At 29.3% G+C, this 27046-nt stretch overlaps 2 protein-coding genes across 10 annotated transcripts in view; one reads left to right on the plus strand and one right to left on the minus strand.

The window, feature by feature from the left end:
- Nucleotides 1-384: 384 nt before the first annotated feature.
- The window catches only part of LOC106685453 (uncharacterized), a 28661-nt gene continuing 1999 nt past the window's right edge, over nucleotides 385-27046 (minus strand). Inside the window, exons 1-6 of one of the 8 annotated variants that reach the window (XM_024364353.2) lie at nucleotides 24215-24232; nucleotides 22237-22329; nucleotides 17774-18232; nucleotides 17426-17488; nucleotides 17224-17351; nucleotides 385-2345 (exon numbers count right to left, since the gene is read on the minus strand). In XM_024364353.2, the coding sequence (XP_024220121.1) occupies nucleotides 2067-2345; nucleotides 17224-17351; nucleotides 17426-17488; nucleotides 17774-18230 (927 nt within the window). In that variant the 5' untranslated portion in view covers nucleotides 18231-18232; nucleotides 22237-22329; nucleotides 24215-24232 and the 3' untranslated portion in view covers nucleotides 385-2066. Of the gene's footprint in view, nucleotides 2346-17223; nucleotides 17352-17425; nucleotides 17489-17773; nucleotides 18233-18317; nucleotides 18584-18728; nucleotides 18861-22236; nucleotides 22330-24214; nucleotides 24233-27046 lie in introns of those variants that run through there. The other 7 variants (XM_014428129.3, XM_067049809.1, XM_014428130.2 and 4 more) reach the window with 7 other exon arrangements.
- On the plus strand, nucleotides 5871-25409 carry LOC106685452 (WD repeat-containing protein 73). Of its 2 annotated transcripts, none has more exons than XM_024364351.2 (5): nucleotides 5871-5980; nucleotides 22086-22314; nucleotides 22440-22524; nucleotides 22775-23059; nucleotides 24798-25409. In XM_024364351.2, exons 2-5 carry the CDS (start codon nucleotides 22102-22104, stop codon nucleotides 25226-25228), a joined length of 1014 nt encoding a protein of 337 aa, XP_024220119.1. In that variant the 5' UTR covers nucleotides 5871-5980; nucleotides 22086-22101; the 3' UTR covers nucleotides 25229-25409. The 2 variants fall into 2 exon arrangements, with proteins under 2 accessions (XP_024220119.1, XP_014283613.1); XM_014428127.3 differs by lacking the exon at nucleotides 5871-5980 and adding an exon at nucleotides 18820-18953 and having other exon boundaries at nucleotides 24798-25406.

Raw genomic sequence — 27046 nt, forward strand, 5'->3', positions numbered from 1 at the left:
GACCATGAGAACCAATTAAATCGATCTTTGAATCAAATATACAAAATGACAGGGTGACTCTTTAAAAAACTTTTAACTATGAAATTTGGCAATTATTTGGCTAATGGGACACAGATGCGAGCAATGTTTAACATAATTTTTTTTTTTTCTCGAAACTAAAAGTATTAATTTGGTCAAGGTAAGACACTGTTCTTCTAATTCTAAAGTAAGAAGAAATATTAGAAATTTTATGAAGAAGCTTTTACAATATGAGGTGCACTGGGAGGAAGATGGAGCGAACAAATGAAGAATGTTTAAAAAATTAAAATTGAGCCTGGCTAGTAGAATACAATAATTTGGACTTACATCTAAGATAAGTAGGCATAATAATATTACAACACTAAGTAATTGATTAAATTTTTTTTTAATAAGAAGGTTGGGTACAACTTATTAAACACTAAAACTAAAAACAACAATGAATAATAAAATTTAACATTTACAATAAAAAAAAAAGTAAGAAAAACTATCTATCATCTTAAACGGTTAGATACCAATATCTAATCATCTTCACTAAAATTATATTCAAAAGGATATCTATATACAACAGTTATTCGTAAGTCTTTGAATACACGACACATAATGAGCATTATGCTCAAAAAGAGCAAAAACTAAAGGCACTTAAGTTATTTTACAGCCATTAATAGCACAGCCAATCTAAATCCTATAAAGTTAGTAAGTTCACCAATTGAGGAACATAATTTTGAAATATAATTTTAAAATTAGCATCTATGAAAGGTTCCAATTCTAAAATAAGCAGAAAATTTTAAAACGTTGTTAAGGGAATAAACAAAAAAAAAGAAAATATCAAACACATACAATTAATGGCTCGGAATCATGACATAACAAATCGTAAAAATAAAACAATTTAAAAGTTTTTAATACCAGTATAAAGTAAATCAAGATTCAATAAGATATATTTAATTTTTTTTTTTAAGGGAACAAGCAAATAACCGTAAATATAGAGAAAAAAAAGAACATTAATTTCTTTTTGTATTTCTAATAAACCACAATAAAAATGGTAACACTAAAATTTATATTTTAGTAGTTAACTAACATATAAAAAAAATTTTTTTTTCTCATTTTTTTTCAAACATTTTGATTTAAATAGCTTTTTAGCAAATTAAATCAAGCAATCAATGAAGAATTATTCATTAAATTCCTAGTAGCAACAAATAAGTAAAAAAATTGTTTACATTTAAACATCTCCTTCTTGTCAGAGTAATCATTTATTTATTTTTGCAAACTTCAAAAATAAGTAATTTACTGTAATAACATTAAAAAATGTTATTAGATTATTTTCGTATACATATTTAATAAAGATAAACCAACTTCAACCATAAAAATATTTTACAATTAGATATATTAACAAAAGTAGTCCAGTCCTTCTAAATTTAATCAAGATGGCACTAAAGAAATATCAATGAACATAAATGAGATATCAAAACTTTACTTATATTTTAATAACAGCAGCATAACTTTTATCACAGGAATTTATCTAGTCTTAACAAAATCAAATATCCTCTTCTTACATAAAAAATTGTTGATCACATTTTGTAAACTTGCAGAAATTCAGGTTAAATTATTCACATAAACAACATATTTAAAATTAAGCAAAGTGAACAGGATAATTTATAGTTTGTGACAGAACTTTTACAAATATAAATCTTTAAAATCCACAATTTCTTTTTTTTTTAACTTGTAGAGTACAAAAAAATTGATAATAGAATAAAAAATAAACAAACATTTCACAGCATATTATTGGAGAGAGAATAATTATCACAATTCTGTAAAAATGAAATGAAATCATGAGGTAATGAACTCATATTTGGTAAATAAGCATGATATCAACTCTATCTTATTAAAAATATATTGGTAATGAAACACTAACATTAAATTTTATAACTATGTTTATACAAAAATCAATTCTTAAAAAAAAAAATATTAAGTCTCTAGAAAAATAACTTTATATTCTACAAAATTTAATCTAAGAACAATTAATACCGTAAGGTAAAAATAAAAAAAGAAGCTTAGTTAGCTCTCTTATTTAACATAACGAGGCCAAGAAATGTGTGTCCTGGTCTCATAACGATGTGCCTATCACGCTCCCTCTGTCTAATGTAGATCAAATCTCCAGCGAGTAAGGAGTGAGCAACACCTGTATAACAACTAGCCTCGCCACCTAAATCAGCATCTCCTAGGGTTGCACAGTGGGCTAGCTGTTTCTCAGGCCCGGAGCTGGGCTTCAGTATTATCAAGAAGCTGTTGTGGGCCTTTGATTTTTCAGCAGAGGTCATATAGTACACCTGCTAACACAGTAAATTACATTAATCAGCTATCATACTAATATCAATACCTACAACAAACTAACAATTTGTTTACTGATAATCAAAAGTGTCTAAACAATTAATATGGCAGTTACAGTTTAGTAGTTCTGGGTATTTGAGTGATTCAATTAAATATCAACCTCCGAAATAGTTGATTTTAACTCAATACAACAACGCAACAAAGAGGAAACAAAACGTTATTTACAAAGTTAGCTCAACATCGCACTGTAAACCTAGATACTGAAGTAACAACAAGAGTATAGAAAATATTTCAAATTTTTATAGTATTGTATAAACTATGGAACCAATAAAAGACCATGCATCATAATTTAAGTTGACATGTTGTCGCATGCAATGATTCAATTTCATATCGCAGCCTAAAGCCAAGATTCAACCTTCCAAGTCTAATATGGTTGTGAGACTGGATTGGCTATGTACACAATGGCAATTGTGTAATGACACATGAAATGACTTGAATAACAGGTGTTGCAGTTCATTAAATTATATCAAAGTAGAGGAATATTATGGAATAAGAAGTATCTCTAAGTAAGAAAAGTAGGAGGGAAATCATAATGAGAAATGATATGGAAAATAGCTTGAATGATATATATTTGAAAACAGGGTCAAAAAGCAATGAATGACAATTTTTTTTTAAAAATATACTCCTTCAAATAAATTTATCTATAAAATAACTGATTATGCACTGAGTACCTACTTTAGCACCTGGTATAATGGGATTCTATTCTAGGCAGAGAAGTATTCTGTATTAATCTTTTGTCTCATTAAACCCCACAATGAATTTTCCTACCTTTTTACCAGCTTAAAAGATCCTATACCTCTAAATATAATTTACAGAATTTTTTGTCCAACTCTAAATTGCATTTCTTCATAAGATGGCAAAACCTAAAACTATCTAAACTCTTGTTTATTCCAACATAACTTCTCATAACTCATCCATCACAGAAAACTTGGCCTACAATGATACTAGGAACTCATTATTACTATTTGTCATTTCATTTCAAAATAGCAGCCAATCAGAGGCTTGATACTCCCATATCTCAGGTATTGATGGGGAAAGAGGAAAAATATCAAGTATTTTTCAATCACTATCCCAAAGCCTTAAAAGTAAATTAATAAGACGAAATATTATCATGAGAAAAGGTGGAATAACTAGGTTGCTTCTTTTTGTATTCTATATGAAGGGTTCTGATCCCCAATGCCTGTGTACCAAACTAGCTGCTGGATATGTAGAAAAGCCTGCTAGTGTAGTGATGACAAAATAGCTCTGAATGAATAAATCTAGCACAAAGTCTTCAGCTTAGAATCCTATAACTATTCACATATCAAATAAATTTCCTGGCAAGCAAGATAAAGAAGAAAATATAATTTTATTTGCTCTATACTCATTGCACAAATTGTAAATTAATAGAAAGATAGATGCAATGTAACATAAGTATTATTAGATATTTTTAATATCTATATGGAAATTGTAGATACATTGATTTATGCTCACTCAACAATCATTTATTTGTTTTCTTTTATTGTTATGATTTGTTAGGGGATTTATTTTATTTTTTTCCTTCTCATTTATCTATTATTATTTCTTAGTTATTTTCCTATCTTTTAAGTTTTTTATTTTCTTTTATACCTGTAAATATGTATATAAACAATAATTGTTTCTTTTTGTTAATTATTTTTAGTTCATCTGAATTTGATTCGTTTTTATTTATATTAATAAAATTTAATCATGCTGTGATTTGTGAGATGATATATGATTTTTGTTTTATCTGCTTTTTCTTTTTTTTTTAATTTTATATTTGCTGTTAACTATTGCTGTTGTTTTTTTCTTCTGTTTCCAATTTATTATTTTAGTTATATTTTACAATGTTCTATGAGTTCATTTTTAATTTTTTGTATCATACTCAAACGTACTAATGCTTCTTGTCGATGCCTGTAATATTATTATAAAGGATCTAGTCACAGAATAAACAAAGAATATTTTATTATTATTATTATGCATAAAAGGCATATGTTTTATGGTAAATTTTGTATATGTAATTAAATTTCCTATAGTAATAAAAAAAAAAATATCAACGAAATATTGGACTTTGTACACTTGTTTTAGTTAATTATTTTAATTGGAAGAAGTTAGTTGACTGTATGAAGTAGATTGTAGGAAGATAGTCCAGATAGTGGTCAATAAAGGTATCAAAATAGTAAAAGAAAACTATTTATTGTCAAAAAACTTTTCGCATCACTTTGCAGGGCTAAATGAAAAAAACAAAACACAAACATTTTAAAATTAACAAAACATTAAAATAAAAACATTTGTAATGTTTATAAAGTATATAAAAAATAATTAATAATAACAAAATAGGGAAGTACACATGAAGGTGGATTGGAAACAAGTTACTAATAAATATAACCAGGTGTGATAAAAGTTCTAAATACAGACCTGGACTAATAAATTGTATTGTACTGGTTATATATATTGGTAACTTGTTTCCAGTCCACCTACATATATACTTCATAATATTGTTTTTTTTTCCGATCCCTCTAAAACAGAAAGAATAGTGAATTAGTGAGTGCTTTATAGTGAAAAGAAAGGAAATAAATCGTGTTGTGTATTACCTTTTACTACCTTTGGTATTTTAAGGTTATTGTAATGTTTATTATTATTTATGAAATATCCATTCTAGATGGTACTATACATTATATTGTTATTATTAATTCTTTTTTATATTCTTTATAAACATAAAAATTATTTTGAAATATTTTGTAAATTCTAAAATATTTGTTCTTGTTCTTTCATTTAGCCCTGACAAAGCCCAGCTAAGTGATGCAAAACATTGGTTAACAATAAATAGTTTTCTTTTTCTATTTTGATACCTTTCTTGACAGCCACCTGGGCCCTGTTTCATAATGAAAGCTAATAGTATTAGTTCGTAGTACAAGTGTAGAAACTAGTGTGGTAATAATACTAATACTTATTTTTTTATGATAGGGGTGACTATTAGTGATATTAGAGGAATTAAAAAATATTAAAGTACAAGTTACTATTGTACAAGTCTGTGTAATTGTATTAAGATAAATATACAAGACTAATAGTATTAGTTTGTACTTTATTATGAAACAGGACCCTGGACTACCTTCCTACAATTTATTATTTTAATATTATGAAATAAATAATAATAATATAATAAACCAATAATTTGAATAGTAAACCATTTTTTATAATTCATCTTTTTTTTTTTTTTTGGCTTACTTTTTAGATATTTATGTAAAGTAGTGATGTGCTAAATCCAATAGAAGTGTCGCCATAAACAATGAACTAAAGAAAACTATATTAATTAATCGCGTAATATTAGCTACATTCAATATCAAAAACAATATAAACAACAGATAACCATAATAAGATAATAAAAATAAAGATATACAGCAACAGGAGGAAAGTTTGTGAACGGAGAACAAATAGAACAAGACCGCATAACGAGGCTTGCAGGTTTGATCCTGTCCAAGCTCCCAGCCAACAGCAGTCGGCCCCTAGCTTTGTGTACGTATTGTTGTAGTCTTTGTATCTTGGAAACATCACCATTTTGTTGAAGAAATAGTGACAAGTAAGTGGGAAATCTCCATATTTATGTCGTTTTAACACAATAGTGTAAAAATAATTTAAGAAAGTAACGTGTTTCACCAAACTTTAAAACAGTAAGAAAATCATTTACGAGTTTTAGTCCATAATGTCCCAGCAATTTCTAACAGGTTTCAGATAATTATAATATCACAAGTTAATCATGAGTCCCCTGTAGTGAAAATGATGATATTGTAAACGAAGAAATGATACGACTGTAAAATCGTTAACTGAGGTTTTTTTTTACATCAACTAGTACTAATAATGAACCTTTACATAAACATATTATGATCAATTGGCCGAATTTTTCTAGATATGAAAGAGATGGTCGGTGGTATGGTTAAAAAGGAACAAAAATAAAAAAATAACTGTTCGACTATTTTTTGTATATTTTTGACCGCACTTCCGACTACCGGCTTCATATTCAGAAAAAATAGGTCAATCATTTATATTTATGTACTGAATATGAAAATAGTCGGAGGGGGGGGGTCAAAAAGGAACCAAAATAATAAAATAGTTTGGGGGGGGGGGAATAGTTTGTTAACTATTTTTAGTTTCTTTTTGACCGCACCTCCGACGATCTTCATATTATGTACAAAAAAAATCCGTTAAATATAAACATAATACTGAATAAAGTAAGATACAGATAATCGAAACATTTTACAAATTATTAATGAAATTAATTTAAAACAAAAAAACTTCAAGGCATAAAAGTGAATCAATTTAATTGAATTTTTAAATAATTTTAATGAACGTCGATTTAGAAATGGTAAGAAAAACAAAATCGAGACTTTTCATCCGGAATAAATAGTTAATACAGTTTACTACAGACTATGAACTTAATACAATAATTGAAAAATTATAAATTAAAACATTGTTTTTTTTGTAAATATCCTAAGATATAATATCTAAGAAAAAGTCATTATCCTTAAATTTATTATAAAATCTCTTGAGTACTGATAGCTCGTTTTAGCCACCAATTTTGTATCAGTGAGTTGAGGATGTCTTATTTTTACCTTTTTGCTATTTTTGGAATTGTCTCATTGCGAGGAAATAGTGATGCTTCATGCCGTAACCATTTTGCAATTAAAAATCGGGTGCGGTGCGCGCTACTACTTTATACTAACCTTCTTACGTCTTCAAGTTTTGACTAACTTGGTGTACACGTGTTCAAGTTATCTAGTTATTTTCGAAAAATGAAACTAAGACTCATATGGGGTAAAATTTTGAATAAAACATTCTACTTCTCTGTTGCTATAAAATATACATATTTAGGGTTCTTGAGGTGGAAATAACGAAGTCGTAAACATATGATTGCATCGGGAGAGTTCGGGCGATCTCGGTTTTTCCCGATCCAAGCCTGTCCCTAATTTTGCTCTTTCCTCTTTTATTTATCAAACAAATTCTGTAATATGTTTATTTATCTATTATTGATTATTGTTGACAATGGCAACTGTGTATTTCTTTCAAATAAAAGAAATATGATTAAAAGGAAGATGGTTCGGGTCCGGTCAAAGAAAAACTCAAATAGTCGTGAAACTATTTAATATGAGACAGGTTTCGCTCCACGTCGCGTGACTTCATCAGGGCCTAACAAAAAAAAATACAAACACTTAAATGATGTAAACATAAATGAAAAATTAAAAAGGTGTACAGCGAAACGTAAAAATTATATAAGAATAATAAAAGGTTTTAGACAATTAATTAAAACGGAAATAACAACAGATGAAAAAATAAGAAATATATTTTAAAAATATAAATCTTCTTTTTTTAATCTTTCTTTTATTTTTTTTGTAGTTGTTATTTACGTTTCCATTAATTGTCTAAAATTATTATTATATATTTTATAATTCTTATTTATTTTTTACGTCTCATTGTACATCTTTTTAATTTTTCATTTATGTTTACATCGATTAAGTGTTCCTATCTTTTTTAAAGCTCTGTAGCGTGGGGCGTTGTGCATTTGCTCATAACAAATAGTTTCACGACAAATTGAGTTGTTTTTTTTTAACGCTCCTGAATCATCTTTCTTTTAATAATATTATACACGGTCAATCAGCGATCTTCCAAAAAAAAATATAGGTACTTCAGAGAAATGTTTTTTATAAATTATCTTTATGATATTAAATACTACTTAATTTTATAATGACATGGAGAATTTAATTAAAATTGTTGGGGTCGTTTTCGAGGAAATCGAAAAAAAAAGTTAAAAATCGATTATATTAAGTGACATTTTTGCTCATTCGATTTTATCGAAAAAGTTGCTGTCACATCCCAGACATATACCCGCCTTAAATATGTAATTTCAGTTTCGTACTACTTTCCGTTTTCGAGATAGGCTGTTCACACAGACTATTTTGCGAGACTAGTTATTTGTACTCAGGGAAGAGCAAAACGTGTATTTCCTTTGAAAACTAGTCGACAAATTTCACAATCGCATTACATTCCCTTACAAGAGCAGTTCCCAAACCAACGGCATCCTTTTGAGGCTAAAAAGATTTTGTGGCACCCTTATTGGGCTGAAAAAAGTTCAAGGTACCCTTATCGAGCAAAAAATGTAGCCACAAATGTCCATACAGCGGTTGAGTAAGTAGGAAAATAAGAAAAACCATGTAAAGTAAATCCAACGTTTGGGCCAACCTGGCTATTATGAAAAACTATACTTCACAGACATCAAGGAACAAATTTGTTCCCATGTCCATCTGCCTGTAGTCAAATTCGTGTTAGGCATAATAGATCGAACTGTTAATTCGATTTTTATCAAAAAGTATTTGATAATTTAGAGACTGACCAGTAGTACAAGAGTCCGCTGGAAATAAAATCAGTGATTTCACCCCTTAGTTCGACCGTACTTCTTGGCTGTCCGCGCCCCACTAAGACCTCTAGGATGTGACGGTCCCATATCACTTTTGAAATATTTGCTTTAAACGGGAAGAGGAGACTTTAAGATAGTTAAATAGAGAAATATTGAAAGAGTGCCTAAAATTAGAAAACGATGTGATGCATTGCATTGTATATTGCTATTTTAATTTTAAACATATAAATACTTTTTTTTGTATCATTTTTTTAGAAACCCGTGGCAACGTTTAGGGCACCCCGTGATACACACTTTGGGAAACGCAGCTTTACTATATATTCCATGTAACAGGCATTTGAAAGTAAAAAAAAGGGCAGGCTTAAGAAAATATAGAAGTAAAGCGGAATGACAAATAAATATCATCGTATATGAGTTAAATTATTACTTACTCGCGATTTAAATGAATAATTCAGAAGTAAAAAAGGATGATACACATAAGGGGTATTCATGATGTTGTGTTAAATGTAAAATGTTTTACCATGTTTAATGTTAATAAGTATAGGATTGTGAGCAGCTATATTTTAAAGTCATTTTAAAGGTTAAATGCATAAAAGCTCTAAGCGGATTTTCTGAGCAACTTGTTTTATAACCTTTCCTTCCAAAACTTCATGTTAATGTTTAATTCTAAGTTCAGATTAAAGTGATTTAATACAGCATGTGATTTATTGCATAAAAAGTGGAATTTGTGTGAAAGTTTGTCCACTGAATTCCTTGTTGATCATCTAACTTGTGAGGAAGAGAATCGAGATGAGCAATGATCATTATATTAGTATTATTGTCGTTCATTGCTGTATTAGTTAAAACAATACGAACACAATAAAAACACGAACTGTGAGCAAGTAACCTAACACAACGTCATTCTCCATTTAACAAACCTACTAAACGACTTTTAACTAGGTTATATGTTATATTGTTTTAACATGGTAAAAGAAGGAAATATTTCTCCATTTAAAATGAGTTTTTCCATTTAACACGTTAAACTAAAGATCATGAATACCCCTATTACATGACAAATGTGTCATTCCACTTGACTTCACTGCATTACTTCTTTCCTTTTTTAGTTTAATAATATTTATCAAAACTTTTAAATAATTATTTTGGTTCCCTGACTAAAAACGCAAGGAAGCTTTTGTATTCATGTTGGAAACGAAAAACAATTGTATGCTATCATAATCGAAAATTTGCGCTCGTTTTGACGTTTAAGACATCAAGGAACTAAGTGGATTTCGTACCTATGAGTCAAATTGTAGTCGGACATAATCTATTGATACAAAACAAAAAGATGATGCGGTACGCGTAATTCGTATTTTAGGGTTTCTTGAGGTGAAGCAACGAATATTTTTTTTTTTCCTGACAAGAATACGATAGTTTAATAAAAATAACGAAGTCATAACACAATCGGGGAAGTTCTTGCGGTCTTGGTTTTTTCCATCCGAATGGGATGCTTCCCTTTTTTATCCTTTAGTTATTCATAAAATTCTTTAATACTTTGTATTTATCCATTGTTTATTATTGCTTACAATTGAAATTGTTTATTTTTTCATATAAACAAAATTAAAAGATACTTTAGAAGAAAGATTTTATGAGTATTCGGCATTTAAGCCATGTTAGACCATTTCAATGAGGTTATAACCTATCTGGTATTAAATACCACTTAATGTTTCATTGATCCACTGAGTTTAGTCAAAATCGCAGCCGTTTTGGGAAAAATCGAAAAAAAAAAAAATGTACAAGCTGTTGATTTATAGTTACAAAAAGCTTTTTGCTTATGAAAACTATATATCAAGAATTATAGGTCGTACAGATTTCTGGCAGCACTCAAATTAAAGCTAAAGTAATATATTATAAATTAGTTTATGGCATTGATCTTCGTAGTAGTAGTAGTTTTCATGATATTTGCATATGAATATAAATCTTACATATGAAATTTTGTTCGAACACCTAGAAATCAATTTTTATTTATTTTAGCAAATATAACAACTCATACGAAAATAAACACTATAAACTAGTTTATACTACACACAAATAGCTTTAATTTGAATGGCAGCTAAGTAACTTTTTCGCAGGTATTTTTCGAAATAAATTCAAAGAATAATGATTTTTATTTCTCTCGAAAAATTATTGATGTTTAAAAACATTATCTCGGCAAAAATTGAACGTAAAGTGTTCAAAATTAGAAATTTGTTAAAAAGACCATTAAGTAGTTTATAATGAACATATCGGTAAAAACAAAAAAATTTCTATAAAATCCAAATAAATCCAAAATTATTTCACAAAATGTTGATTTTTTGTTCTAAATTCAAACTTTTTTTGTTATACGTGAGACTAGCAAAGCAAAGGAGCGGTATACTGTATGTAACTAGTAACGTTTGGCATGCAATAGTAAATCTTCAGTTAAACTTTAACGAATGCTTCACGTTTAAACTAATTGTAGGTCTTGTTCATCCCAGCGCTGCCGGGTCACTCTCAAAAATCTTCACAAGATCTGACGTTTTTCTCCTTAAATCTCAATTTGATAACAACTTATGAAGTTCTTTTGAATAAAAAAAAAATAAAGTATACAGGAATAAAATTAAAACACATAATAATTGTAATTCACACCGAATTTTAGGCAGGATGTCCCTAACATTTTAGAAATGTAAATTACTTAAATAACTATTATTAGTAAAATATTTATTCCTACTAAATTGAAGAGCTAATAATTAATTCAGAGCATATGGAAGTTCCTTTATCTTTTACTATTACTAATGATCCCACTAGGTTTTATCTTAAATCATGACCTGTGTGATCCAATCATATGTCTTGTGAGCTACAGTGAAGTATTTTGCACACCTGGTCTTTTCTATATATAATGGATTTAAGTAATATTAAAATAGTTTGAGGTTCCTTAGTAAAAAGTAAAATTAAAACTTGTTAAAAAAACAGTATAAATTCAATTAAAAATATTGATCATAATAAAAATTTATTTAAACATAATATAAACACAAGGAGAAAAGTATTTGTGCAATATGTTTGTTTGCTTGCTTTTGTTCGAATGCTTGACTATAATCCTGTTCTTTTCTATCAGTATTATAAAATATTTCAATCAAGTTCGTTTTAATTTAAGCGATCCTAGTGCCAAAAACCAGTACACTAAGTGCCGCTACTCGCGAAATAGTGGATTTGTTAGGTATTAATTTTTCTATCGTCAAATACGTAATTAAGAGATTTGAAGAAAGAGGCACAACTGCAAATAACCGGCGTAAAGGACGTCCAAAGAAAGTAAATGAGAGGATGAAAAAAAAAATCAATATGGAGGCGATAAAACAGCCAGAAGTTACTGCAGTTGTCCTAACTAATATGGTCGAATCGACTTTTGGGGTCTGTGTGAGTATTACAACAATTAGAAATGTTTTAAATCCTGAAGGAATTTACAGCAGAGACCCGAGAAAGAAACAAAAAGAAATGCTCATATTTGCTAGGGATTACGCCAACAAGGCCATCAGTTTTTGAGAAAAAGTATTATTCTTTGATGAGAGTAAATTTAATTTATTTGGATCTGACGGCAGATAGACATGGAGAAGGAAAAGTGAAGAATTTAAGAAGCAAAACGTCTCATTTACTGTAAAACATGGTGGTTGGAGTGTAATGGTTTGGGGTGCGTGGCTTATAATGGTACAGGAAATCTCGTGCCTATTGAAGGTATTTTAAATGCAGATGGTTATGTCAAGATTTTGCGTTATAACCTGCTTGCCAGTGCAGCCAAATTAGGAATTAAAGATCAATAAATTTCTATGCATGATAATGATCCGAAACATACAGCAAACAAAATTAAAGAGTGATTAATATTTGACATTCGCCAACAAATTCATATCATTCTCCTTCCACAGTCTCCTGACTTAAATATAATTGAAAATTTGTAGCATCTTTTAGATAAAAATGTTCCAAAACACCATCTCAAGGATCTTTTACATAAAGAATGGGAACAAATTAACACGGATTTAATTAAATACCTCATCCACTCAATGCCGAGACGTTTAAAAGCGGTAATAGATGCCAACGGACTTCATACACAATATATAATTAAAAAAATAATAATAATATGCAAGGTGTGCAAATACGTTTTCTGTATTTTTTGCTAGTTTGATGTTTTGTTTTTTTATGAAAGAAGTTTTTCATTTGAATTTTATTAGTAGTTATTAAGTTATAAATCTTTATAATTTAGGGCTAAGGAACTTTTTGAGCATTTGGAGATTATGTCATATTATAGCACCAAATCAGAGCTACCGGTTGGTAATATGGTCTTTATGCTTCAGATAGATTTACTACTATATTGTTTTATAAAAATAACAATTACAAAAGTATCAATAATTATATTTTACATAATGTTTTGAACTTTGTTTTTGCTCTCCTGAAAATCTCATATTTTCGACTTAAGCCCTTATGACTGTGCATTAAAGAAATGTACTTTTTATTTTTGAAGTAATAAGGTTTTTTTATTGTATAAATTCATAATTTAATTTTAATAAAACGAAGTGTGCAAATAACTTGTATGTTGATAATGCTTTTTTATAGTAGTTTTAAAAGATAGTTCGACCAAATAAGTTTACAGGAATTGTCTTATAAGAAAATTGTATTATCAAAAATAACTTATAGGTTAAGTACATTCACGAGCATAAAAATGTTCCAATAAAAATTGATATCTCGCAAGCGTAAGAGATTGATGAATACTTAAGTTGTTGCCGGTACTAAAAAACGTTTCCGAAGGCGGTAACCACTAGTGCAGTAGTTAGCAAGGAACCGATCTAATTTTATAAAATCACATGGCAAGGTCAAAGATTCGGACACAGTTTCTCAAATCCGGTGGTTGATAATGAAGCGATAACACTATCAATTATTTATGCAATTACTACATCAACAACAAAATGAAGCGTTATATGTGATTTACATTCCTCGATTATTAGAAAAGCTCATACATCCATCAATTTGAATAATTATGCGTAAATACAAATAAAAAATTTAATAGCCTTTTAAAGATATAAACTGGTATCAATGTCAGTTCAAGTATACTGCCCAGAAAGCTGGCACTAACTTTTTGGTTATTTAAGAATAGAAAACTCAATCCAATTAAAGTTGGAGGGCATCCTTTTCTAATAATCCCACTTCAGTTCAAGCAGTTTGTTTAAAGATGCAGAGACAAGTTTTGTATTCCCTTCCTCGAGGAGGTGTTGAGTGTGATTACACCTTTAACCATTTTGAACTTGATTATTGCAGGTGACAAAACCTGGATGTTATCCTAATTACCTGACTCCAAACAAAAATTTGGCAGCGGTATTACTCTTTCCGCAAACAACGAATATTCAAACGAACACAAAAGACAAGGCAACTTGAGATCAAAAGGGGATATTGTTGGTCGAATGTATGTCTGCTGGAACCAAAAAAAGTGTCTTATTGTGGCGATTCATAACTGGAGAAAAGAGATGTTAAGCCAACAAGGTGCAGATAAACTTTTGCTCTCCTGCAGTAGTTCCAATAGGATGAGAACCTGATATCCTAATCACTAGACCATACCGGAGTAAAAAAGTTTCAATGTGCACATGGCGCCATCGACTCAGCACATGCAGTGTACACTCGACACAGCCCTTAAAATACCCATGGGTAGAAGAAGACAGCACACTTCAACTGACATCTTTTGTACCTATTTATTCTTTATTTTTCATAGTAGGGTACAAAAAAAAAAATAGTTCCAATAGGACATGATCACACATGGTCAGAGCTTGGTAACCAGTGACTTTTACCTCTCCAAATTGAAAGAGTATTAGGCTGAAAGATGATTCAGCTCCAACAATGGGATAAAAGATGAGGTTCAAGGTTTCATAAATATGGTAGGGAACTTGTGTGACACAGTCACAGGATTACTACATCATCAAAAATACGTTGTTCGAAATAGCAATTATTTAAAAAAATAAATATATTCAGATTTCAGAATAATGCAAATTTAAGTATAAAAGGAATTTTATATTTATAAAAAATAGATCTTAATTGTGGGATTACTTCATACAGTATTAATGTTCTTTATGAAATGGAAATAGACTGCTTATATAAAGGGAAGAAACAAGCCTTAAGGTTTTTGAAAATAAAAGATTAACTGCTAGTATATATCTACTATATCGTATATAGTATACATCTTTGGTCCAAAAAGCACAACTGGATAATTATACAATACAAAATAGTATGACCAAGGCTCAGCAAATATGATTGATGTAAAGACTGACTAAAAGAGTGCGAAGTCATTGGGGTAGATAACGTAGCCCTTTACAACAGGTAAATGGGTAAACCAAAAGTAAATGGGAGGATTGTGTTACTACTAGTGTAAACGTCTGGCTTTCAAAAGTGTTCGATAGAAAGAGGAAAGAAAGATAAGTGAGGAGCAATTGTTGGTGCAACCATTATTGAACCTTTGGATTCACTAAGCCTTACTATTATTACTATTATTATATAGAAATTTGAATCACATTGTCTACACAAAAGCAATTATTGAAGAAAGTTCCTCATAGTATGTGAGGGATCTTTGAAAGTACAGCTAACAGATTTAAAAGGCCAAGTTGAAACACTAGCAATGAGAATAGCCTTCGATAATGGATAGTTTTGGTCTTGCAATTTTCTCCATTTTCTTATATCAGTTGGAAATGGGCGACTAATTAGCAATCTATTTTTTCCATTAGTAGCTCCTCACAGATTTAAAAATAAATTTCAACTAAAAACATTAAAAAATCCTAAACAAAGCAGTTATACATGAAAGACAAACAATGCTTTCTGATTCGAACCCAATGGACGAGGCATATCACATTTTACAGAAAATTTGAGATCAGTCAGAGCCCTATCAATGACTGTTTAAGAAGATAAACACTGACATATACCTTAGACCTAGTTCCCTGCAGCTGAGAAGAGGAACCAGACTAAGCTCTAAAATAACTTGAGAGTCTCATCTTTATGTCCATGTAAAACATGTTTTTGAAGCCGGTATTCAATAGAAGTTTTGATTCCAAAAATAATTTGTTCATTGTTTTATTCCTCTATCTATTACAACAGACTTAATGAAGATCTATATTGAGGGACGAAATGTTACCAATCTATAAATAGTGGAAAACTATTTTTGTTCTTCTTAACATCAGTCCTGATCATCTTCAAATTCACAGATGGTCAGTATGGTAGAAGGAGCAGTTTTAATTAGTAATTAAATTTATACAAAAATTCTTATCTCAAATTTGAAATTCAGTAATTTTCTGTAGAAACTGATGTGAATGAATTTTTAATTAATAAGCCAATTATAATTTCTTTGATGTAAATAGTACATCTGCATAAACGATATAAACTGTATTGATGTTGTGACTAGATTTCTTTGGTTAACTATAAGCCAGCTATCCTAGACTATGCATTGCTCTTAAAATCAAAATAATATAAAAGGAAATATATTAAAGATAAAGATTGCATTAGTCACAAAAAGTTTTAATTGGTAGAGTAGGTTGGATGCTTGAATTTTTCTAGTAAGTTGGAAACACAGATCAGAGGTTCTTCATACAAAAAGAGATATAAGTTTGAAAAGTGAAACACTTTTACCAAATAACTATTTAACGGTACCGTGTTTATTATATACCAACTACTTCAACCTTAGTTTTATGAAAAAACAATTATTTTCTTAATAGAAAAAATATTTTCAAAATTTTGTGTAGTGCTAATTTAAATCCACCAATCAAATTTTTCAGATCACCAGATTTTTTAAAATACAAATTGTTAAAAATAAAATTTTGCATACAATTTTAAAGAACATAATATCTCTTACTTTGCATTATACATTAAACTATAACTAGGAGCTCATGAAGTGAAGAAAATCCCTTGCATATTTCATTGTAAAATTATCAATTATTATTATTTAATGATTAATTATTTCACAATTTTATCAAGTCTGAAGCATAGATGATTCAGATATAGGTACAAAGCAAAAAGCTTCATCCTTGTAAAAGAGGATATGATGTTTTACTGAAGCTTACATAAAAAAATTCAAATAATCATTCTTAAATGTCTAAATAGCAATTTTAGCTTTTCAAAACTTGTTTCATAGTAGTCATCTATATCTCAAATCCATATGTTTTAAAAATAATTCAATCATGAATGTGAAAAATGTTTATAATACAAATGACCTAATTTCACATGATAAATCAAAACTAAATCAAATGACAGCGCATGTATCTAATCATATTAGTAATGTTGTTAAGGAAATATGAGGCTTCATGATAAATTTAGAAATGATATCAAACATATCCTGTTTAATGCAATTTCTTTTTGTTAAGAATTAAGTACTTTGAGCATAAGCATAAACAGTAACTAATTACCTGAGCATAAATAAAGTAAAGTCCAGTTTCGACAATTTCAATTGAATCTCTACTCGTAGAAGGAACATTTGTAACTAATCCAAAATCTTTTATGGCTTCATTTTGCACCAACCAAGGAGCAAGGAGGCCTGAGAAAAATAATTATAAACAATATGGTATCATATGCTTAAATTTCAGATACTAAATGTTTTTATAGCCTTACCTCCATCCCTTATTATTGGCTCTGGAAGAGCACCAATAAAATGTGAGGCACGTGGGAAAAATCCTTTAAAAAGAAAATAATTATCACAATTTTAAAAGGACCATATAGATGAAAAGTTTAAGAGTTTGTATACAAAATATAATATTTAATAATTACAGCAGAAGCATGCTAGGTTAACAGAGGCAAAATTAGGCTACTTTCACCAGTTTTAATATTGAAATTTAAAATGTTAGAATATGCTCATTTATTCCAAAAGTTAATTCTTTTTTATTTCTGTTTTAATGATTAATAAAAAGAAAACTAAATCTATTGTTACTTAGATTAAGCATGCCCTTTGTCTATGTTTACCGTGGCCACGCTTCCTCCTATTTTTTTTCTTGTTTTTTTTACCTCTTCTTTCACCGTGATTTTTTCTTTCAGGGGCTCCATTGCCATAGGGTCCATTCTCATCAGAATTTGATGGAACCTTTGATTTCCTCGAAAAACTTGCAGCATCAAACCTAGATCTGTTCCCGAATACAGCCTCCCTTTTGTTTCTCTCACTATTGACATTATTCGGACATACTTGATGGGTGAAATCTTGAAGAAATTTCATTTGAAGTTGAACTTCTTTCGCAGTTAAATTGATAAAATTCACATTGAACTCATGTATGGTTTGTTTAACCTGCTGGAGTTCGGAGAATAATGTGTATATCAAGAAATACAAAATTACTATATGAAAATATAATGCATAAACAAAAAATGTATTCTTATTTGTCCCAGGATTTTTGGCAATGTTGTCATCAGAAATCTCTCCTTTAGCCATGTCTGAAAAATAAAATTTATATTTAAATTAATACAAAATTTATAACATACACTATGATTTTTTTTTTTTTAATGTTGAAAATGGTACCTGAATAATTCAATTTGTCTTCATATTTAGAGAAGACAAGTCAAATTTTATTTAAAATAAGAAAATGGAGAACCATGGAACATTCTTATTTTGTATAATAAAAAAATATAGTATAAGAAATAAACCTGTTTTTCAAAGCTGATTCAGAAAACGTAAAAGTCAATTTCTGAATTGCAAACTAATAACTGAAGGAAGATGCTGTTCCATTAAGATAAAAATAGAAAAAAACAACAGAACTGGCACAAAGACGAAGATTTTAAATTATTATAGGAGAATCGAGACGGGATAGCAACTAACACACTCATTATGACTTTAAAAAAAAATAACGAAAATAATTAAATACGATCCGAATAAAATATGATAAAAATAAAACTTAAACTATTCCTAAACTAAGAACAAATCCAACCGGACCAGATTCCGAGGGAAGCGGTATCTGTTCTGGCAGTCCTTGGCAAAGCTTTGTTGTGTAAAGGTTGCAAACAGAAGGTTATAGCCATTGTGCCACAGGTGGCGTCTTTCTCCAAAACAGTTCACCTACTCTTCTTGCTTTGTCTTTCAATTAGCATAACTCTTTGTCACCTGAATAAGAATGGAAATAGACAGTGAGGAAGAATGGTTTCTAGAATCTATCAAAAGGTAGCCCACTTTCTTAATAATATATGTTTATAAATCATGTCTTGGGTCTCTTTACAAAACAAAATCCTTTTTGCTTCTCCAAATACTTTGGATCCAAACTACAAAATTTGCTATTTTTCTTATACTGGTAGAGAAATGAAAATGGCAAAATTATTTAATTTTAATGTACTCTTGTTGATTACTGTAATTTCATATAGACAGTATTTGTTTGGCACAGTAATCCATGTATTAAAGTCATATGAAAATAATATTCAAGGTCTAGAAAAAATGTGTTCATGTTTTATAAAATATTGAAATTAGAATTCTTTATTAATTTAAAATTCCATGCATTTTATTAAAACATGATTAAAGGAACCCAATTTTATAAAATGTAAACAAAATTAAATTTATTTATAAGTATAAATAATTTATATAGGCTGATATCTATTCTGTTAAATCATTCAGTAGACCCTCCTAGGGTACACCCAGCCTCTATAAACTGGGTACCCATAATTAAGGAGAAAACCTGGTAGTTGAAGGAGATCCTGACCACATCACCTTGCACAACCATTCTAGAAACAGCTCTTCCGTAAAAAGCAATCAAATAATTAAAATAATATAGTCACAGTATTAGGATCTCATTCAGAAAACCCATTTTCTGTGAAAAGTATGATTTTCAATACGTAGGTCCATGTTTAATGAAATTAGTTCCTCTTAGAGCTGTTTTCTTGCACTCAGGCTATAGAATATGTACATTTCCATATTGTTTTTTCCCAGTTTGGCTAAAAGTAAAGGTCCAAACAAATTCTTGAATATAGATTAATTGGTTTATTTTTTTTCAAAAATCAAACATCCATTATTCTGTTCCTAGCAAATTTTTTAACTTTTTAAGACATTGAAATACTCAATAACTATTATAAAAGCATATATAACATTATCATATACTACAATAATTTGTAGAAAATATAATTTAAAGTGGGGTGCCTGAAATTAAAACTTTAGTCAGTTCTTTTCTAATTTTCAATATCCACTCAAACGACTTTCCTTACCAGTTTGGCTGCTGAGACCAATACAATAATTTCTTGCTTTATTTTCAGTAATATTAGTCTGTTAAAAATTCTATTTTTATTTACTGATTTGTTAGTTTATGTTATTTGACAATTTAATTATTCTTCGACTAAGCACATGAAATGTTTCAAAAGATTTATAGATTTCAAATTATTCTTAAAATGAATAAACCAAAAGTGAACAGATTTGGAGATGAATTGAGCAAATTAATTTTTAAACAAGCCCATAAACTTCAATAAACTGTATCTTAGCTAATGCTGGTCCAATGAAATGATTTTTTTTGTTGGTAATTTTATTATCTATATAACAGATATATCCATAGTTTATCATAAAATGTATCATTTTTTATTTATGTGTAAAAAAAAAAAATATTCTTTTCTTCATAATTCATTCAGTAAATAACTTTGTTTACTGCTTTATCTTCAGGATTTATGGTATATATGAAAATGTTTTGGGTCTTGGGTCCTTAAATTAAAGATTTTAAGCAAGGATCATCAAAATTGTTCCAGTCATTGGTAGTACTAAAAAACAAAAAAAGAAGCAACAAAATTGGTCCATCCATTCCAGAGATAATCATGGCACTGGTATACAAACAGCTATACAGAGCCCTGAAATGTTTTTTGGCCTCAGAGAGCCCTAAAACAGATAAATCTGTTAAAATGTGTACATAGAACAATTTAATCTGATTAGAATAGTTTCTTTACCTCCTATGGATTAAGAAAATAAAAAACAGTAAATTGTACTACCAAAAAAAATGCAAACAAGATGCTAAATAAATTGTGAGAAAATATTAATTTGTTCATGAGAAATTACCATTTGAACATATAGAAATCTATATACAGAGTAAAATCACCATCAGGTTCCCATAATGTTATCAACAATGGATGTAGTTATAGGTATAAAATGAAAAACAGAGGTAACAACCTGAAATTGGTTTCTTTCATGAGACATGGTTGCATGTACTGGAGCATATCTCTTAACTTTAAATTTTTAGGTAATTTTCTTTTAATTAAAGTCACAATATCGTGTTAATTTCTACTTTATACAAATACAATCAAATTCTTGACATGAGCTCATGTCACAAGTTGAACAAATACATGACCAATCAGAATAAATATATGACCAATCTAAACAAGTATCGGGACAGGATTCGATGAAATTGCGAGTAGGAATTTTTCAGCTCTTGCAACCTTTTTTTGTTCTTCTGTTTTCCTTTGTGGACATAGACCAAAAAAACCTGCTAAATCCCAACAGCATTTTGCTTTTGCCTCAGTTTCATTGCTGCCTTCCATTGGAGCTATACTTATTCCAGGTCCTGACATCTCTTTCTCAGTTGGTTGAACCATTAGGGATTTGCTGAGACTACTGATTTCTGGTTCTTGAAATATTTTTAGTACCAGGCAAGTCAATATTCTTTCTCAAAAACTGAATTCCCTCTTTAGTAGGTCTACAAAACAAAATAGAAAAAATGCCAATAAAAAGGAAATAAATATCTTGGAACTTTGTAGGATTATGACCAATGCTGGGTTAATTACCGCAAAAATAAAACAAAAAAGCATAAAGATTATAAATTTTTTCCCTTAAAATTTTATTTCACTATCTGTTGATCTTGGAGAGGAAAAATAATTGATAAAATAGATGTCTTTTTTCAATGAGTGGTGGCCCCACAAAATGAAAAACTTGACCCCCCACCATGGTTAGGCAGTATAGGACTTCAATGGGAGTCTTAGGCCGACGAAAAAAAAAACAAAAACAGATATCATTAGTAATAAACAAAGGGTAATCAATCTAAGTCCCTATCACTCCTCTGTTGGGAGCCAATTGTTTTACTGATGAAATTCTATATATTTAGTACATAGAGAAACTCCATGTTTTTAGGCTCTATCTGTAGATTATCGGTCATAAGTTGTGATAAATGGATAGCAATACATTATTTCATATGTCAGTATAAGTTTTCTAGACTATTTTTGAGACTCAAGACTTTGTGTTTAAATCTTCCAATTATAACCTAACAACTAATTTATATATCTTATTGAGTTTGCTTTTAAATATTAACTTTTTAATTTTAATTATCTTTGATTTCAGATATAAACAGTTAATTATGTTTGATAGTGGAAATCCTATAAAACAAATGGAACTAAATGACTTTGAAACCATGTGCCTTCTGTGTGAAAAGAATTCAGAACAAAAATATTTAACAGTACTAAAATTACCAACAAAAGTAACTCAAACTTACTTGGGTTCAAATGAGATTCAGCTAAACAGTGACCTGAAGATTATGTCTGGATTATTTCTTCCGTCCCCTCTCTGTAGGGTACTTGCTCTTTTTCTGTAACAAAAATTATGAAGTTCTTTAGTATTAAGGCTCTATAAACGGATAAAACCATGATGCACATTGATTATTAGCTCATTGCTTCTTATCTTTGGTTTCTTTTTTAGATCACAGCTATTTATGGTGAGAAGAGGTTATTAGCAACTAATGACGTTGGTTTGATGATTTACAACATTAAAGTCTCTGATACAGGTATAGTTACAGCTTTTTAATTCAACTTAGATAACATTTTTAAGTTTTGTTTTCTAAGAAAAGTGTTCAGGCACATATATCTTCAAGTTTAGGAGTAGAGCAATAAAATTTGTTACAGTTAATCATCCTTGTTTTAATTTTTGAAGTTTATAAATTACTATTTATATGATAATATATATTTTTATATCCTGTCACCCATTTTTAATGTCATATATATTTGAATGGTTGAACATTTGTATTTTGTTTTCAGATCAGATTGGCTACAATACTACTCTGAATTTCCCATTATATTACCCGTATATTGCATTGATCAATAAATCCACAGCCATACTGACTAAGGATACTCGGAAAAAATCTCTGATTGCAGATTTAAGCAATGGTGAAATTCTGAGAGATTTTGTTTTAGACGAAAATGTATGTAATGATCTTATTCCAGTTTGTTTAAATGAAAATCTTATCGCACTAACTGAAAAAACAAATGGGACTACTCATTTACATGACTGGAGGAGTAATGAGAAAAGAGAGAAAATACATGGTTTGACTCTTAATGCAATTATTATCATATTTCTTAATTATTCAAAGAATTGTTTTTATTTTTCAGTTTTTAAGACCATACAATTATATATTTACTCAAGTAGATTCTCATTTACCTTCACAAGACTGAGAGTATTCTATTCCATTCACTCATCACCTCCTTTAGAAAAAATTAAATCAGGGTCCAGACAATAGAACGGTGTCTCCATAATGGAACTAAAATAATTGTCATTGCAGACTTTTTAAAAGTTTTTAACCTGTAATCTTTCTTTATTGGGTTATGATATAAATTAAAAGCCAGCATTTGAACTTACAATCTTAATACTACTATTGAACTTATTCGGCCTTCTGTCTCTCATATTACTCTTAGTTCACCACACAGAATTTACATTTTAAAAATTTGTATGCTATTAGCTTAACCAAGTAATTAAAGTTTTTCCTAAAGATAATTGGGTGCAGTACTTTGTAAGGAAGTTCTGTTACTAGACCAACGGTTATGCAAGAAGGTGATTTGGTCAGAATCACGATCAACTGCCAGATTTTTAGTCAATTAAGGGTACCCATGAGGCTGGGTAGCCCCCGGAGGGTTCCCGAACCCTCAGGGCTGACTAGAGTGGCTACAGTGAAAGAGATAATAATTATCTGCCCAGCTGGATTCGAACCCGGATCCTTGGAGTTAGTAGTCCATTGCCTTACCAATGAGCTACGAACTCATCCATAAAAATAATTATTACTGAGTTATAATAAGAGATAAGATGAGTTAATGTGTTGGATTTGTCGTGATATTTAAGGGCCTAGCTCTTGGTTCTAGTCCTAATCTGAACTAATCAATCTGAAAGTTAGTTAACAACTTATTTTGAGTTTTTTATTGTTTTGCACTTATTATTATTTTCCTTTAGAATATTTTAGGTAATTGTAAACAATAACTAATCTAACCTTCTTCTTGGCATGGAGAGATGGGTCTTGAAGTTCTTTATTTAATACTATTGATGTACAAAACCCTGTCATAATTTGAGAATTGATTGAATTTTCACATTGTGCATTAAATTGTACTAAAAATGATCTAATATGATGAATGCTGAAATAAAATGAATTTCACATGCTTTTTAATTGATCAATTAAAAAAAAAATGATTATAAGTAGGCATTACCCATACCAAGTGAAATAGATATCTCTAAATGTTGACAACTGATAGACAATAATAATGAAGTGTTAAGTGCGGACACAAGTTGTGGTGGTTGATTGGCTTGTAGATTTGGTAATTCTGGTCTTTCACCCCCTGGAAACATAAGTCCACTGCACTTTTAATCAAGTATTAGTAATTGTCATTACTTTTTATATAGTCTAATAAAATAAATGAGTGATAAATGTAAAATATTTTCTTTTCCATTTTATCTAGTTATGTTTGTTTTCCCCAAAGGATCAATATAAACTTTAATAAAGGTTCTCAATGTTCAGGTTTGGAATATGGTCTGTTCAGCCTTGTTAGGATAATTGAATCATTTTGTTTAATAAAAAAAGTATTGGTCTGAAAACCAAATAAAGAAGACCCCCATACTTTATAAATCAAATCAGCTACACATGATTCTATAACGCTAGTCTCTAATGAATGGATATTTAATTTTGTATTCATTATTCATTTTATTAGTAATACAAGTAAATTAAATCTTTAAAAAAATATATATATATTAACTAATAAAATATTTTTTTTTAATTTTTGGTTTGTTTTTAATTTACAGCTGGAGACGAAGGCGATGCTGCTCTGTTCCCTGCTTCAAGATATTCATATATACAAAATTCAAATCCATCAAATAATATATGCTTCTTATCTCAATCAGGAGTATTCAAAACATATGACCTGCGTGATTCTTCTAAACCATTGATGAAACATAATTTAAATTTATCTACAACGGATGACAATTTAAAAGTGAAATTTGATCCTAATAACAACAATATAGTTTCTATTTCTGGATTTGATAGTAATATTTATATTTTTGATATTTCTCAAAATATGAAAGAAATTTTTAAGCATGATGGTCATTCGAGGACAGAAGACTGTAAAAAGTATACTTCGGTTACTGATCATTTATGGTATCCGACTCAGTTTATAATGTCCGGAGCATTGAATAATTCTCTCAATTGTTGGATACCTGATACTAGTGAGAGGTGATTTGGAAATTTGTATTAAGTACATCGGAAATTTACTTAATCCACAATTTATACATTCCTAATAGTTTTGTTTTAAATGATCTCATAAACATTGTGATTAATGTTAATATTACATTGTTTTATAATGTAAGATTGTTGACTATTTTATAAACATTTTGTTAAAAAAAAATTGTATTTTTTAACCTACTATAATTATATGTTGTTTATTGGGTTTTAAACCATAATGTGAATTGACTTGAGGATTAAAGGTAGGTTATCTAATTCTAAGCAGAGTGGAAGGATTCAGGTTTATTCTATGCGGCAACTGCAAAATAAAAGTAATCTCCACATCCCAGTCTCAGATTTAAACTGATGCTGCTTCTAAACTCAAGAGAACCAAGTTATTGCCATTACAGCCTCCAATTTTTTTTTTTTTTTTAATATTCTGTCATATCATCAGCTGGATTTCATTTAATTCCTATCTAAAATAATATATATTTGAACATATAGAAGCAGAATATCTTAACTGCAGTAATACTAGAGTTTTTTAAAAACATTGGCATTATATAAACTATCGTTTATTGCATGTTGTTGCATTTTCTGCTTAGAAACTATGGAAGATTCAACTGAGCAATGAAAAGTTCCTGCACATTACTTATACACTGAGACAAGAAACTTGCCCTCCAATATACCTCAACGACCCATCCTACAAACAATACCTTGAACTAACACTTGATAGTAATATGACGTGGGGACCACATATTAAGAAGAAACGTCCTACTAAATCTATTGCACTCACTACTCATACTGACTAAAACCTGTCTGGACATATTCATGGAATAGCTAAATAGACTCATATCTTTTCCAATCTAAAACACTACGAATTATCACCGAAACACCATGGTGCGCAAATAACATCACTTTACATACTAAGTTAAAAATTCAGACGGTCACTGAATACATATGAACTTATAACTAACGTTTTCATGAAAAATTACTTGGACACCAAAACATACTCATAAAGCAAATGGCTATGACTCTCATGCCTGAGAATAGGAGGAGACTAAAAAGAATGTGAATGGGGGACCTGCTAACATGAGGGAGTAAGAAAAGCCAGAGAAGAGCTGTTCTTTCTCATGCCTTATATGCTATTTATTGAATCAATCAGGCAATTTGCTGATAGACAATTTTTTATTTAACAGGTGTAATGTAATGTATGTACAGGATGTAAATTGAAAGAGAAAAAAAATTTCAGCTTATAAATGTTTTTTTTTAAACATTGATTTAACCTTGGTAAAACAAAATTGTTACTTACCAATAATGGCAGGCAAATAAGAAATATTCCTCAAGGAATACAAAAATTTCAAGGTCTGATCTGAATGAAATAACAGTCGAGATGAAAATAATTGTTTGTTAAATGCTGAAATTATTGTAAGAGGCAGTTTATTGCTTTATTCTTGTGCCTAAACCAAAGCTACCCGATTAAAAATACATGGTTCTATTAATAAAAAATATACAGTTACTTTACGAATAATATAAATCAGAAATTTATTACTCTTTAAGAGAAATATTCTTGATAAATTGATTTAACTGGTGTACAACTTAAAACATAGAAATTATTTTGTATTGAATGTATTCCTCATATTGTACAGTAGACTCGAGTTACTTTGTGACTAATAGTAAGTTAGGGACAATTTACGGAGGTATAGACCTCAAAATAGAAAGTAACTCTAGTCTACAGTACTTTATTTAGGATATGTTCATTACAAAATAAATAAAAACTATTTGTTGTAAGTTGTTCAACTATAACAAAGAAAAGCAGTCATGCTGGAAAAAAATT

Source organism: Halyomorpha halys, unplaced genomic scaffold (assembly GCF_000696795.3).
Source record: "Halyomorpha halys isolate HHAL.00 unplaced genomic scaffold, Hhal_1.1 Scaffold694.1, whole genome shotgun sequence".
Taxonomy (NCBI): domain Eukaryota; kingdom Metazoa; phylum Arthropoda; class Insecta; order Hemiptera; family Pentatomidae; genus Halyomorpha; species Halyomorpha halys.